The sequence below is a fragment of the Sciurus vulgaris genome, assembly GCF_902686455.1.
Source record: "Sciurus vulgaris genome assembly, chromosome: 4".
Lineage (NCBI taxonomy): Eukaryota > Metazoa > Chordata > Mammalia > Rodentia > Sciuridae > Sciurus > Sciurus vulgaris.
Genome location: NC_136464.1, coordinates 158,094,821 through 158,109,428, shown reverse-complemented (window position 1 = coordinate 158,109,428; position 14,608 = coordinate 158,094,821). Strand labels below are relative to the sequence as shown.

The following is a 14,608-nucleotide window of genomic DNA, read 5'->3' as shown; positions in this document are numbered from 1 at the left end:
TGGGGCATGCTGGAACCCATGTATAGGCCTGGGTATGTATCAGTACAGCATAAAGGTGCTCCATGACTGGTCCCTGCCCACACCATAACCATCATTGAAAGTTTCTAATTCTATCCTTTTATGGCTCTGGTGATGCAGATTCTGTATATTAGCCAGAAAGCCTCAGATGCTTTGCTGTTGAAAGTACCTACGAAAGCCATAATTTGCCAGATGTCAAAGCCCCCTCCCTGATTAGCTGTCCTCCCCCTTCCCTTGATTCTGCTTCCTGGCTCTTCCATCATCCTTCCTCTAGAAGCCTGAGAAAGACTTTTGGAGAAGAGAAACAAGAAAGAAAAGTAATGAAGAATATGTCAACACCCTAATACCAGTCAGATCTGTGCTGAAACAATCACATCCTGGGCCAAAGGCAGTTCAGTTTCACAATAGCTCAAGGAGCCTGAAGAGGACCACCATACACTGAAGACTAGGGTCTCTGTCCAGAAGGGACTGACCAAGATAAAGACTACAAAATGAACACACGGAAAATGTTGAGCTATTTTAAATAAAGCACTAAATTCCAAATAAAGATGGCAGATTGAACACAAGCATTTAACTTCCACCCTGTCCTCGAAATTCCCATACTAAAATGTAAAGAAGGTTAGTTTGGGAGATTTGGGGAGGCAGTGGGAGGCAATAGAATTTTGTAAAATGTAGAGCAAAAGTCCAAGTGTTCATTAATTTGAGGAAAAAAACCCCTGAATTACAGAAAACCAAGAAACACAATTTACCCAGCAGAATCCCTAAATCCCAGGAAATGGAAGATCTGGGGATGGAGGTAGGGCTCTAAACTAGAAGGTAATTCAAAATATGTTTAAGAAACAGACATCAGCTTTGGGACATGTTAGCAGTAAAGCACACACAGGCCTAGGCCTAGGTTTGATCCCAGCATACCCCGCAGACAAACACCCCTTCCCCACCTAGAGTGGTATTGTTTGGAGAAGTTAAAGACAGAGGATCCTCCAAGAGGGGCTTAAGACAGGTTGGACACCCTTCCTGAAAACAGGGGACTTAAGTAAATGTCTACAATGTTGAAGAATGAGTAGACAATTGCCCCTTGGTTTATATTTTCTAAAGATTAATTTCCATATCAAGTACAACTAAACTAAAACAGAATTTAAAATAATAAAACAATAATAGTAGCCTTAGTATATTATAGGTCCCACAATCCCTAATCAAATCTGGAGGTCAGATATATTTCAGAACTCAGAATGTGTTTACTTGTTGAAGTAATATATATAAGAATACATATTACTTTATATTCCCAGTGGGATCTGGGACAGCCCCTAATAATTATATACATTAATATTGCTGCGGTGAAATATATGAGTATACTTAAATACATAGCACATGGTGATAAATCAGGAGTAAAATTAATCAATTTGAGTCAGGCTTAGCTACCAAATAGTTTTAATTCTAAACTTATTTTAAAAACAAAACAGTGTTTGCCAGGGGCTAGGCATACAGAAAATAGGGAAATGTTTAATGGGTGGGTACAGAATTGCAGTTTTATGAAATGAAGAGTTCTAGAGATGGGTGATGGAGATGGTGGGACATTATACATGTAAGAATGGCTAAGAGGATAAATATTAATGTGTATTTTACCACAATAAAAAAATTGGAAAAACAAAACGGAAACAATGTTGGTTTTTAGAGCTTTTTGAATTTCAGAATTCTAGAAATGAAATCTCAAGCCAATAGTTAGATACAGGGCCTATTTCTAATCTTGATGCAATTTTTAAAATAAGCTTCTCAAATTTTCTGTACTTTATTTTCTTCTATAAAATAAAAATATGGCAAACGTCTTCAAAATTAATAATAAAATACATAAATTGTTACCTCTTCCGTTGAGTTTTTTAAATTATTTTTCAGATAACTTATCAAGAACAGTTAGACAGATTTTCCAAACCACTTTTGGTATCAATGGGTACATCCTCAAAAGAATTCTTCAGGTCAGTGCTGAGCACTCTAGCTTTTCTCAGTGATCAGGATCTTCAGCAGCACTGTAGAAATGGGAGGATTCAGCTATAAACAAATACAAACCCAGACAAGTCCAGACAAAATGATGACAGGAACAGAGTTTGTTTCCAGATTCCCAGTGCCCTACTTATGCTACTTCCCTGGCATCTAGAACTGTACACTATCCTTCTAGTCCACAGTTCATCTGTTCCTACCTCATGAATGAGCCCATTCCACAGAATTTCCCAACAATCTGTTCCTAAATTGAAACTTGTTATTCATATAATTCCCTTAGGTCCAGTTATTTAATTAACAAAAAGGTATTATCACTAATTCAAGCACATGTATTAGCAAGTTTACGAGGTCAGATGTTCCTCTCCCAGATAACACAATTTCTACTGTGCCAGGGAGCACTTAACAATGCTTTCACCCAAGGAAGTATTTAGGAAAGGCACTGCAAAATAATTTGGGAAGTTATTTGATTTATTCCTCATTTAATATCTCCATGAAATGTTCTTATTGTAAACCTATTTCTACAGGTAAAAAAATTGAGGCTCTAAGGAGGTAATTTGTTTACGATCACACAGTGTTATGGTTTAGATATGAGGTGTTCCCCCAAAAGTTCACATGTGAGATGATGTAAGAATGTTCAGAGGTGGAATGACTAGGTTATGAGAGCCTTAACCTAACTGATGGGTGAATCTACTGATGTGGATTAACTGGGCAGTAGCTATAGGCAGGTAGGGTGTGGCTAGAAGACCACAGCGGGTATACCTTTGGGGTTTGTATTTTGTCCCTAGTGAGCAGAACTGTCTCTCTCTGCTTCTTGGTTGTCATATCCTGAGCAGCTTCCCTCTGCCATGCCCTTCCACCAGGATGTTCTGTCTCATTTTGGGCCCAGAGTTATGGAGCCGGCCAACCATGAACTGAATCTCTGAAACCCTAAGTCAAAATAAGCTTTTCCTCCTCTAAATTGTTCTCTTCCAGTCTTTTGGTCATAGTGACACAAAGCTGACTAAAACACACAGCCAGGTAGTAGTAGCTCTAAAATGAAAACCCATTCTCTCCAACACCCCACCTAAACAAAGGAGTGCCACAGAATCAACACTTTGCAATCATCAAGGACTGTCTTTTGAAATGGGCAAGACCTTGAGGCTCCCAGAGCTAAATGGGACTCTCCTGCTAGTTAGTTCCTCTTTCTAAATTTCTGTTTACCCTTTAAGACCTACATTATGCCAAACACAAAATGAAGAGACCCTTTCTCAATTGTTAAAAACAAAACAAACAAAAAAAAAAAACACAAAAAATGTACATAGCTACAACCCTCACAAAATGTCCTGACAAGGAAGAAGGAAAAAAAAAAAAAAAAGCATTAGGGTCAGACTGTTAGGTGAAGGCCAGTTGATAGAAGGCAATTTGGAGTGCATGAAGAAGATCAACATTAAAATTAAAACTATGGTCTAAAAAGTGTCCTTGACACAAAATATTCAAACTTAGCAGATAGAAGACTCTTGCGTTAACCATAACCAAATACAGCCATGGTTACTCGTGTTGCTTGTACTAGTATCTTGACATATTGGGGCCACCTTCGGCAGTGAGGGAAAACAGTGCTTTCCTAACTTCCATTTCTACAACATAAATTTCAGGAGGGTAGGGATGTTTTCACTGCCATATCCTCAGAATATAAAACAATATCTGACATGAGGCAGCTCAAATATCTATTGGATAAATGAATGAATGTCTTCCCCACCTTTCTCTAGAATTCCTCACCTCTTATCTGGTCCATATTTATCACACATTTTTCTAGTGGTCCTTCTAAATCTCTAAACTCTTACCTTAAATCTTTAGTTCTTTTCCCTCCTTTTTCAGCAGAAGCAGGTTTAAAAGAAACAAAAATATTTTTATTGGGTATATGAGAAATGGAAATACAGAATACTCTTAGAAATAAAGAGTTATAATCAAGAAAGAAAACATATGGTAAATCACAATGTATTCAATTCTTATCAAATGCAGACACATATACACTGAAATTGTAGCAGCTGTGTTTATTTCATAATTTAGGCATTTGGGTGAAAAGTGCAATGTGTTTATTTTAATGTCAGCTTGATGTCAAGTTTAAAATATAACACGAATGTGTCTATATGATTTCTCTCTTTTCTGAATCTCTTAATGCAGTATTTAAATATAACCTACATCCTTAATTCCTAGCCCTGGTCACATATCAACCCTAGGGGAGATTTCTCATAAATTTTGTGTTTTTAGAATGCTCTAAAATATATTCTAACCAATAAAGTGGGAAAATAAATTTGGAACCAACAATCTAAGCTTTGTCGTATTTCACAAAAATATCTACATTTAAAGAAAATAAAAGCAACATGCGCAATAGCACACAGTGTTACTATGGTAACAAACTGCATTTTTTAGATCTTACTCTTCTACTGTGGTACATATGAGCTTTTACAACCAAATAATGTCAATATCCACTCTGATCATATAGAGGTCTCTGGAATAAGTTATACTTACAGTTCAAGAATTCTTTCTAACCAATCTTCTTCTGTCTTTTCTAGAAATTATAAAATACATAAAATAATGATTAGTATTTGGCATCGTGATTAAGTTTAAGAAACATTACAACCACAAATGTCAATACGAATAAATTGAAGTATTGCTGTGTATGTGTGTGTGTATTTGTGTGTGTGTGTGTGTGTGTAAGTAGTAACAAGATCTCCATGGAGAATAAGGAAAAATAAGAAACATAAAAACATATATTTGGTTTTACTATATGGACACACAAAACAAATGTACTTTCCTGCAGCAGTACTTACAAGTAAGAAATACCTATTATCCTAAATTATTAGTTATATAATGTTTCCCTAAACTTCCATTTTACTATTTATTTCAAAATGTATTCCTATCAATGCCTCCGGGCTCATTCAAATCACTATTAAAATTAACATAATCAGAACCCCAGCCACCCCCATCATGTTAAGAGTACTGGCTTTTCCAGAATTTCCATCTATCATCTTTCTAACTGTCTAAGCCAGTCCTCCTCCAGTCTCCTGGAAAATGAACAGCCCTCAAAAACAGGCATTTTTTACACTATGGACCAACAAATCACACCAACAATGAGATACTGCCAAGTCAAGTAAATATGAATCTAATTTATAGCTGTTATTCTATAACAGGATAATATTGAGGGCTGGATAGGCCAAAAGATGCAATGAATAATAAAGGACTCTCCCAAAATGGACACCTTAGTCATCCAAAGTGTTGAAATGCACACACTTCAATAAAGGGAATTTATACAACTTTCTCTTGGGACAAATTAAAAGAAAATTTGCAAATATTATCTACTCATCCATACATATTCTTTTCATCATTTTTAAAATAATGCCTTCCCCCTGCACCCTACCACTTTCTAATATAGCATAATGGATGTAGCACTTCTCTGTTAAGTTTGATGAACAGAATTTTCTCCAATTTTAGGTTTTTTTTGTACTGAAGATTGAACCCAAGGATGCTTAACCACTGAGCCACATCCCCAGCCCTTTTTATTTTTTATTTTGAGACAGGGTCTTGCTAAGTTGCTTAGGGCCTTGCTAAGTTCCAATTTTATTTTTTTAAAAAACAGTTAAGAGAATATCTTCTGTGAAAGCTGTAAAAATATACCTCTACTGACATCTTCCATTGCAAATAGATCATCTTCAGTGTCTTCCAGTCAAGGGGAATAACATAGTCACCAGGTAATAAGGATTCTGTGAAAAAAAGGAGGAACAAATTTGATCTCAAATGTCACACAGATTTTTTTTACCCTAAATGTGAAGATATGCAAACAATATCTAGGTTGCTATAACATTAACACTCTGATTTTGAAGATATTTCAGTGATGGCTAAGTTAGGAGTCTGTCTCAGACTTTCATTAGTAAACAGTATCCAGACTAAATGAAAATTCTTATTATGTACATGTATAAAATGACATGCATCAGTTAATATTTTCATCTAAGTACAAATATATACACATAAATACACACACATATGAGTTTTAAGTAGTACTGTCACAAGGCATAAAATTTAAGTAGTCATCCTTTTCTGTGACATGTATTAAACATTTCAACAGTAGCAAATTTAGTCTTCCTAAAAATTGTTCCTTCCATATATGAGTGTCTGGGAGAAAATTTCCTCAAAATTAAGAAGCTCATAAACAAGTCCAAACATTAACACACAACCAAAACATACAACATCAGCCATGCCAAACCACAAATTTTATTTTTCCTTTACTAGGATTCATTTGTGTTCCCTGACTTATTTACAAGGCCAGTGATCATACACCAGAGCTTGGCTTGTCCAATTTAGCCAAGCAAATCAGTTCACAGCCTCCACTTACAGTTTCTTCCTTTCCCTTTTTAAGAACATGCCATTTTCAAATGTGAAATTCTTTCTTTTTACTTTTCTTTCAAGTCATGTTCTTTCTCTTTTGTATAAAGACTGTTTATAATTCACTTTCATATTGAAAGGATCCCAAACAGAACCATAACTCCATCTTCTCTTCAACAATCCCTTTAGCACTGCTAATCTCACTCATAAACTATTCATAAGCTTGTCGTGTATATTTTCCATGTGCAGTAATTTTATTTTGTGTTATTCTTGTTTTCCCAGTTAGAAAATTAGCTATTTGATGAATGAGGTCTATTTCCTTTAAAAAGTTTCTGAAGTCTAATTAATGGATGCTTGATCATTGTTGATTATGATGATATTGAACATTCAAGAGAGGAAGAAGTTTAGAATTTTTTTACACTAGTAACTTCATGCTTTTTGGTACTGATCTAAGGCAGTAACTGCTAATCTTTCTGGGTCATGGACCCCTCTGAGAAGCTAATAAAATCTATGCACTTCCACCCAGGAAAGGGGCACAAAATAATACCAAAAATTTACATATAATTTCAGAATATAAACATTGAACTAAGATCCCTGAACCTAAAATGTCTTAAAATTCTCCAAAACAAATACATTGCATTTATTTACTTATTTATTATACTTATTTTTTAACAGTGAAGGAAGGTTTATTCTTAGCCAAGAATAGAAAAGTAGGACAAAGACTCAAAGATTAGCTTCTCATGCATTTTATTTTTATTTATTTATTTTGGTATGGGGGATTGAGCTCAGAGGCACTCAACCACTGAGCACATCCTCAGCCCTATTTTGTATTTTATTGAAAGACAGGGTTTCACCAAGTTGCTTAGTGCCTCGCTTTTGCTTAGGCTGGCTTTGAACACTTGACCCTCCTGCCTCAGCCTCCTGAGCTGCTGGGATTACAAGAGCACACCCCAACGCCCAGCCTCTCATGCATTTTAAATTTTAAAAATTGGGGTTTTTTTTTGTTTGTTTTGTTTTGGTTTGGTTTTTTGGTTAGCTTGTTGGTACATTTATTAGGATAGAAAAATTACAGTTAAAACATAACTTATTCACAAAGGTAACAAATATGTTTGTTGTGATGTCAGAATCTCAAGACTAGATTGTTAATTATGACCCCCACACTTAGACAATTTTTGGTCTGAGTTTCTGGGACCAAGTTTATCTGGAATATCACAAGTTTAGGAGCAAAGTGAAAAACCAGGGTGGACGTGTTTTGAGATGGTGCAGGCATGGAAACCCAGGTAGGTAAAGGAGAATAGGAAGATCCAGGAGAACTGCAGGGATTACAACTTGGGCTTCTTGGTACTTAACCTATCCCCAAGGAAGATAGATAACTAGGAAGCATCAGGCATTGAGTTATAAAGAAGGAAAAGTTGGGATTTGTGTTCCATTTCCTCTATGGGACATTTAGCACCTTAAATATGATTATTGTTTAGCAGAAATTTACTTAAAATACTGGTAATCATACATTCATTTGTTTTATTCACAGGTAGAATTTTCATTTCCAAAAACTAACATTCTTAAGAACCTAAAGGAGGGGCTGGGATTGTAGCTCAGTGGTTGAGCACTTGCCTGGCATGTGTGTGAGGCACTGGGTTCAATTCTCAGTACTGCATACAAATAAATAAATAAAGATTCATCAACTAATAACTTTTTAAAAGAAGAACCTAAAGGAACCTTTTCAAGTCAACTAGTTGAACTCTCTTCTAACCTCTTTAGTACCCTTCTCAATCTTTAAAAAATACATTCAGCTATTTCCAGTGTCTTTTTATCATTTAATCTTTGCTATCATTACTAATCTCATATCTGGGAGCCATAATTATGCAAAAGGGGCCATGTGCCAAACAAGGGAAAGTTAGATAGTAGAAAGACTGAAAAAAGTAATGAGCCCATCTCTGTTACATGATCACTGTTTGTCTGCCTCATCCTTCATTCTTCCAGTGTCTACTTAAATGGAGAGTCCAAGTATACTACACACTCAATGACACTTAAGAAGACTATTTTGGTGGCAAGGGATGGGAGCTTTAAAAAGCAAATGTCAAACTGTGGTATATATATATATATACACACACACAATGGAATATTACTCAGCTATAAAGAATAATAAAATTATGGCATTTGCAGGTAAATGGATGAAACTGGAGAACATCATGCTAAGTGAGATAAGCCAATCTCAAAAAGCCAAAGGACGAATGATCTCACTAATAAGCAGATGATGACACATAATGGGGGGTGGGAGGGGTGCAAGAATGGAGGAAGGAGGGACTGTATAGTGGGAAAAGAGGGGTGGGAGGGGTGGGGGGAAAGGAAAAATAACAGAATGAATCAAACATCATTACCCTATGTAAATGTATGATTACGCAAATGGTATGCTGTTACTCCATGTACAAACAGAAACAACATGTATCCCATTTGTTTACAATAAAAATAAATTTAAAAAAAACAAAAAAAAAGCAAATGTCCTTGACTATGGGTCCTCACTTTGGGGGCTGAAAGTTATCACACAACCCATAAATTACACTAAATTAGTAACAGCAGGTAGAAATACCTTAGAATTTACTTGTTTTCTTATTGACTTATAAGAGCACTTTCTATTAAGACTATTAATGCTTTTTTTGTCATCAATGGTTCTTTTTAGAGTTTCACTTGCCTTTTAAATTGACTCTTGGTTGTTTCTGGAATAGACATTTAAAAATTACATGTGTAAAATTTATGTATAAATATATATGACAAATAAAAAATAAGAATTTACTTGCACATGTTAAAATGGACCTTTTATTGTTAGTAAATGAAAACAATTTACCCATTGGAACTCCAGGAGATCCAAAAAGCTTTACTAGTTGAAAGGCAAATCCTTTTGATAAAGGTAGTGCAAAGGAATTAAAATCAGTGCTTGTTACATCTTGGAAATCCTCAGTTGGTAAACACTGTAATGGCTTAGATTCTTCCCATCTCTTCAGTTTTTCACCAAATCTTTCAGAAGTAACCCTCAAAGAGCACAAAGTATCAGGTTGCCTAATTAAAACTTCTGAATAAATAAGCCCTATATCTTTTATCTTATTACCTATTATTGTTTGTGATTTGAAAGTCAAAAATGTTTTTTTGTTGGTAAAAGATACCATCCAAAAACTAGATATATAATGCATCACAAGAGAAGGAATAGGGCTTTTGTAAAAATACATAGCATGCCCTAGTCTACTAAATGATAAGTAGTGAGCATAAAAATTTCCACCAATATTTAGAGATGAATCTTTGATAATATCAGGGTAAAACCATAATGGATGATGGTGAAAGGTCATAACTTTTTGCTCATTCTCTTCTTTGTTATTTATTTCTGAAATTCTATCTTTTGTTTCTCCCCAATTAATGTTCAATCCAAAATTTTTAGATAACAGGCCACATTTCTCCCCTTCTTTTGCATTGAGATGACTCTGTCCCCGTAAGTTAAAGTTTGGTACCAAATTTAAAATCCTATTCTGCCTCCTTTCCTTATTAGTTGTTGATTGTAAGGCACTTTGGGTGATATCCAGTTGAGATAAGCAGCTGCTGAGGATATCTGTCTTTGCTTCCATGAATGAATCTAAAGTTTCAGTTGGATGTGACAAATCTTCATTTTCTCTCAGTAGCTTTTCCTCTATCAATATTTCTAGACCACTTTCTTGTCCTGATACTCCTTCAGAAGTGGAGATCAATTTAATCAATTGCTCTCTGCTGTCAGAATGGGTCAGTTTCCGTGATCTATCTTTCTTTCGTCTCTGTTCACACACAAACTTATGCGGTCCCTCAGGCCAGTTACCAAAACAGGATTGTCTCTCAGAGCCTAGTTGTAATTCTTCATCAGATAAATTGGTTGTGAAAAAAGCCCAATAATTGTTTTTAGTTGTATGCATTCCTTGTTCCTCTTTTAAAACTTTATCTGAAGTTCGGGATCCACGTTGATGGCACAGAATTGGTTCATTTGAGAGAATTTTATTTGCCATTTCTCTTTGCTGCAATGAACATGGGGTTTCATCAGCAAATAGGTCCTGGGTGTCTAATGATAACTTTTGCCCATCTCCAACATGCTTTTCTACCTTCATGCCCAAGCAGTCATCCCTTGTTATACAGGAAAGATTTTGAATTTCTGTTGGACAAGTAACAGAGCTTTCATTTGGCATTAATGACAAAGTTAGAAACAAGTCGTCATTTCCCTCTGGTGTCTTGTCCAACTCAACTGTAGATATACCATTTGGAAAACTGTCTTCAGGATCTATGATTTTCTCACTTTTTTCTTTATAGCCATTCACAAAATCTCCTACGTCATTTTGTAGGCCACCAGTGAAGGGACACACTGATTCTCTTTTGTTCTCTTCTAAATCTTCCTCTTCACTCTGACATGGGACCTGATCTCCTAGTTTAAGATAACTTAAAGTTTCAGATGAGTTTTCATCCATGATTTCACTAAGACTATTATGCTTTTTGTTTCTTTTTCTCTTTCTCTTCTGTTTGGTTTTGCTGAGTCTGTGCCCAGTTTTCTTCAAAATGCTTTCTCTGAAATATAAAAGGATGAAGAAAAGTTATAACAATTATTTGTATAACATTAGCAAACTATAACACAGAGTGCAGTTTTAAAAATCACTAGTACAAGAGATTCTGAAGTGTACATGTACTTTCATTATATTTTAAAATCACTTTTAAAAAGAGATATTTTAGTCGGGTCCAGCAGCTCAGGAGGCTGAGGCAGGAGGATCACAAGTTCAAAGCCAGCCTCAGCAAAAGCAAAGTGCTAAGCAACTCAGTGGGACCCTGTCTCTAAATAAAAAACAAAACAGCCTGGGGCCTCTGAGTTCAATCCCCAGTTATCCCTCCCTGCTGAAAAAAATGAGATACTTTAATCCTGTAAATTAAAAGTGAGGGCTAGGGAGATAGCTCAGTTGGTAGAGTGCTTGCCTTGCAAGCACAAGGCCCTGAGTTCAATCCCCAGTACCACAAAAAAAAAAAAAAAAAAATTAAAAGTGAGTATACTTTAAGAAATTTAAAGCTCACATGCACATAGTCATTTCAAAACCCAATAACTTTATTAAAAGCTAATATATTCCTTTAAGAAAATATTTCATATATATATATATATGTATATGTCTCTGTTAAAACCTACCAATAGAGATACTAGATTTTCTAACATTTTAGATTTTGAAAAATCAAAAATGGCTAGTAGAATCTCAGAATGGCATGACTTTAGTGGCCGTAATAGCTATGTTTTTCCTACACATATACACTTAGGCAATTAATTTGCTCCATCAAATTATACACAATAGTTAATAATGAGCAGTTGGGTCCAGTATTTGGCAATTTGCTTTTGATTGCCTTGCTAGCAGTTTGTGCTATACCACTACTTTGTGGGGTGACTGGATATATGTGAAGTCATTTTTGGTGGTCACAATGACTGGCAATATGTTAATAGCATTTGGCACTGAAGCCAGAGATACCAACCATCTGTAACACCCAGTCAAAAATCGTCACACCCAAAAGACCAATAGTGCTCTCATCAAGCATACAGCATTCATGGCTCCCCGTAATCAAAGATAACACTTGATGCTAACAGAAAAAGGAGGATGTAAGAAATTTTCTAATTTGGAATGTGAAGGTTATCCTCTCTACCACCTTGGATAATCATTGTCAGGGATAAGGTGCCAAGAAAACAGAAAAAGGACATTAGAAATAGGTAATGGGGAAAATATCAAAAATAGAGTTATAGAAAAATAAGCAGAGCGGCAAACAAATAAATATGAAAACATAGAGATGATGAGAAAAAGGGAATAGTCAGTCAACTGTTCTCAGGCTGGGCACTGAACAAAGCTTATGAAACCTAGCTCTGGCCTCTGCCCTGCCTTATTCCATTCCACACTGATAGGTAATTTTTAATAGACAGGATGCATGAAACCTTGTTCTCTGTCACCTAATTGCTGCTGCCCTTGTTCACACACTCCTGAGTGTTTGCTTAGAAAGAACATTAAGAAATGCTAATATACCTAGAAGTAATTGTTAATGGGCCTCTCTAAAAAGGGTATCAAGTAAAGAATATTATCTTTGGTAGTATCTCCCTTATAATCAGTTCTATCTGATTCTAACGAAAGTTCTAGGTGAAGTCCAATGTGTAACACCAGTTATGAAATTCATACTGAAGACTAGTATGTTGTTCTGAAAATAAACTCCCATCTTTGCCCAAGTGTGAATGAATCATCCCATTGCAGGGCAAGGAGTAAAAGAATGGGGAGAATTTTTTGTTACTTTATTGGCAATTTACTGAGACTTGAAGACTATTCCAGCTCTAGTTCTGGTTCACTGATTCACTAATTCTGTGGAGCTGAATGCACTTAATGTGTAGCCACTGTGCCCTCTTAACAGTTCTCACTGGTCAAGGGAAGAGAACCCTCAGATAGAGAAACATGCATGGTTCATAACCAAAATGTTTATAACTCCCTGTGCTACCACAAAGACTAAGATCCACATTCCTACTTTGAAAATTGGCTTTAAAAAAAATGGCTGGGGGCTGAAGTCGTAGTTCAGTGGTAGAGCTCTTGCCTAGCAAGTGTGAGGTCCTGGGTTCGATCCTCAGCACCACATAAAGATAAGTAAATAAAATGAAGGTATTGTGTCTATCTACAACTAAAAAAATGCATTAAAAAATAAATGGCTGGGGTCTGGGAATGAGGCTCAGGGGTAGAACACTTGTTTAGCATGTGGGAGGCACTGGGTTCCACTCCTAGCACTAAAAAAAAAAAAAAAAAAAAGAAAAAGAAAAAACTCAATTGGGGATGTAGCTTACCTAGCATGCAACAAGGCCTCAACCCCCAATGCTGGAAAAAAAAAAAATTGTATACAATTATGAATTAGGACTGTTTAATTGCTGTACATGTACCAAATAACCTAATATTCATAAATATATAAAGGAAGGGTAAATGTTAATTTTATCCCTATCTCACAAAGGCAAGTGAAACAGAGAAGTTAATGAATTGTCCCAGAATCACATGGCTAGAAGTAGGATTCAGACCTAGGCCAATTGTTCTACTGAACTCAGTCTCTTGTCAGGCGTGGTGGCCATATCTGTAACACCAGCAGCTTGGGAGGCTGAGGCAGGAGATTTGCAAGTTCAAAGCCAGCCTCAGAAACTTAACGAGGCCATAAGCAACTCAGTGAGACCCTGTCTCAAAATAAAAAAGGACTGGGGATGTGACACAGTGGTAGAGCACCCCTGGGTTCAATCCCTGGTATCAATAAAAAGAAAAATCCAAGGACAATTCATACTCTTTAACCATTATATGAAACAGCCTCTCAATTTAAAAAGTCTTAAAAAAACACGACCTCTCTTTCTTTTCCTCCTCTCATCTTCAGACTTATGTTAGAGCTACTCAGTGGCAAGGGTTGAGGCCTTTCAAGAGAGGGGCACTTGGACCTATTTATCACTAACCTAATATATGTCATGATATCTTGAGACTTTTGTGTTTGCGTGTGAGCTCTCTCATTCTCTCTCTCAAGAAGTGAGAAGAGGGCTGGGGCTGTAGCTCAGTGGCAGAGCACTTGCCTAGCATGTGTGATACAGGGGTTTGATCCTCAGCACCACATAAAAATAAATAAACAAAAATAAAGGCTTTGCGTCCATTTACAACTAAAATAATTTTAAAAATAAAAAAAGAAATAAGAGGAGACTTGTGGAACAGGAATCCCTCTCCATAATGTGCCTCCATGTCAAGGCTCCCCTGAGCATTGGGAAGGCCAAATAGATGGCCACAACTTCTACAGGCAAAGGACACCAGTGGCTCCTCCTGGAGGTTAATTCACTGATCATGGGTGGAGGTAGTAAAAAGTGATCACTTCTAGACACTTTTTTGAAGGAAAAAACAAGTTAAGATTTTAAAACAAGTGGGATATGAGAGAAAAAAAAGATAGGAATCAGGTATGGGTGCAAGGATTTCCTTCTGAATAACTGGAGGGATGACTTGGCCATGTACTGTCACAGAAATCTATGTGAGTATGAGTCTGGAGAGAGGGTTGGTAAAACAGTCGCCACAAAGCCTAAACCAATAAGCTAATCTGTCCTTATAGCAGAGTTAAGAAAGTGGAAAAGAGGAAGGCTTCATTAATACTCTTCAAGGGTTCCTTTGTTTTCTAACTGGATCACAATATGATAGCTACTTGGAGAAAGAATAAAAGGGATTCACTT

At 36.2% G+C, this 14,608-nt stretch overlaps 1 protein-coding gene across 4 annotated transcripts in view; it reads right to left on the bottom strand.

Annotated features, from left to right (window-relative positions):
• Positions 1–26: 26 nt before the first annotated feature.
• Positions 27–14,608, bottom strand: part of N4BP2L2 (NEDD4 binding protein 2 like 2) — a 91,427-nt gene continuing 76,845 nt past the window's right edge. For 3 of the 4 annotated variants that reach the window (XM_079137257.1, XM_079137259.1, XM_079137258.1), the window contains 4 exons: positions 9,212–10,938; positions 5,665–5,750; positions 4,519–4,558; positions 27–2,039 (listed from right to left, as the gene is read on the bottom strand). In XM_079137257.1, the coding sequence (XP_078993383.1) occupies positions 4,535–4,558; positions 5,665–5,750; positions 9,212–10,938 (1,837 nt within the window). In that variant the 3' untranslated portion in view covers positions 27–2,039; positions 4,519–4,534. The remainder of the gene's footprint in view (positions 2,040–4,518; positions 4,559–5,664; positions 5,751–9,211; positions 10,939–14,608) is intronic. The other variant, XM_079137256.1, reaches the window with a different exon arrangement.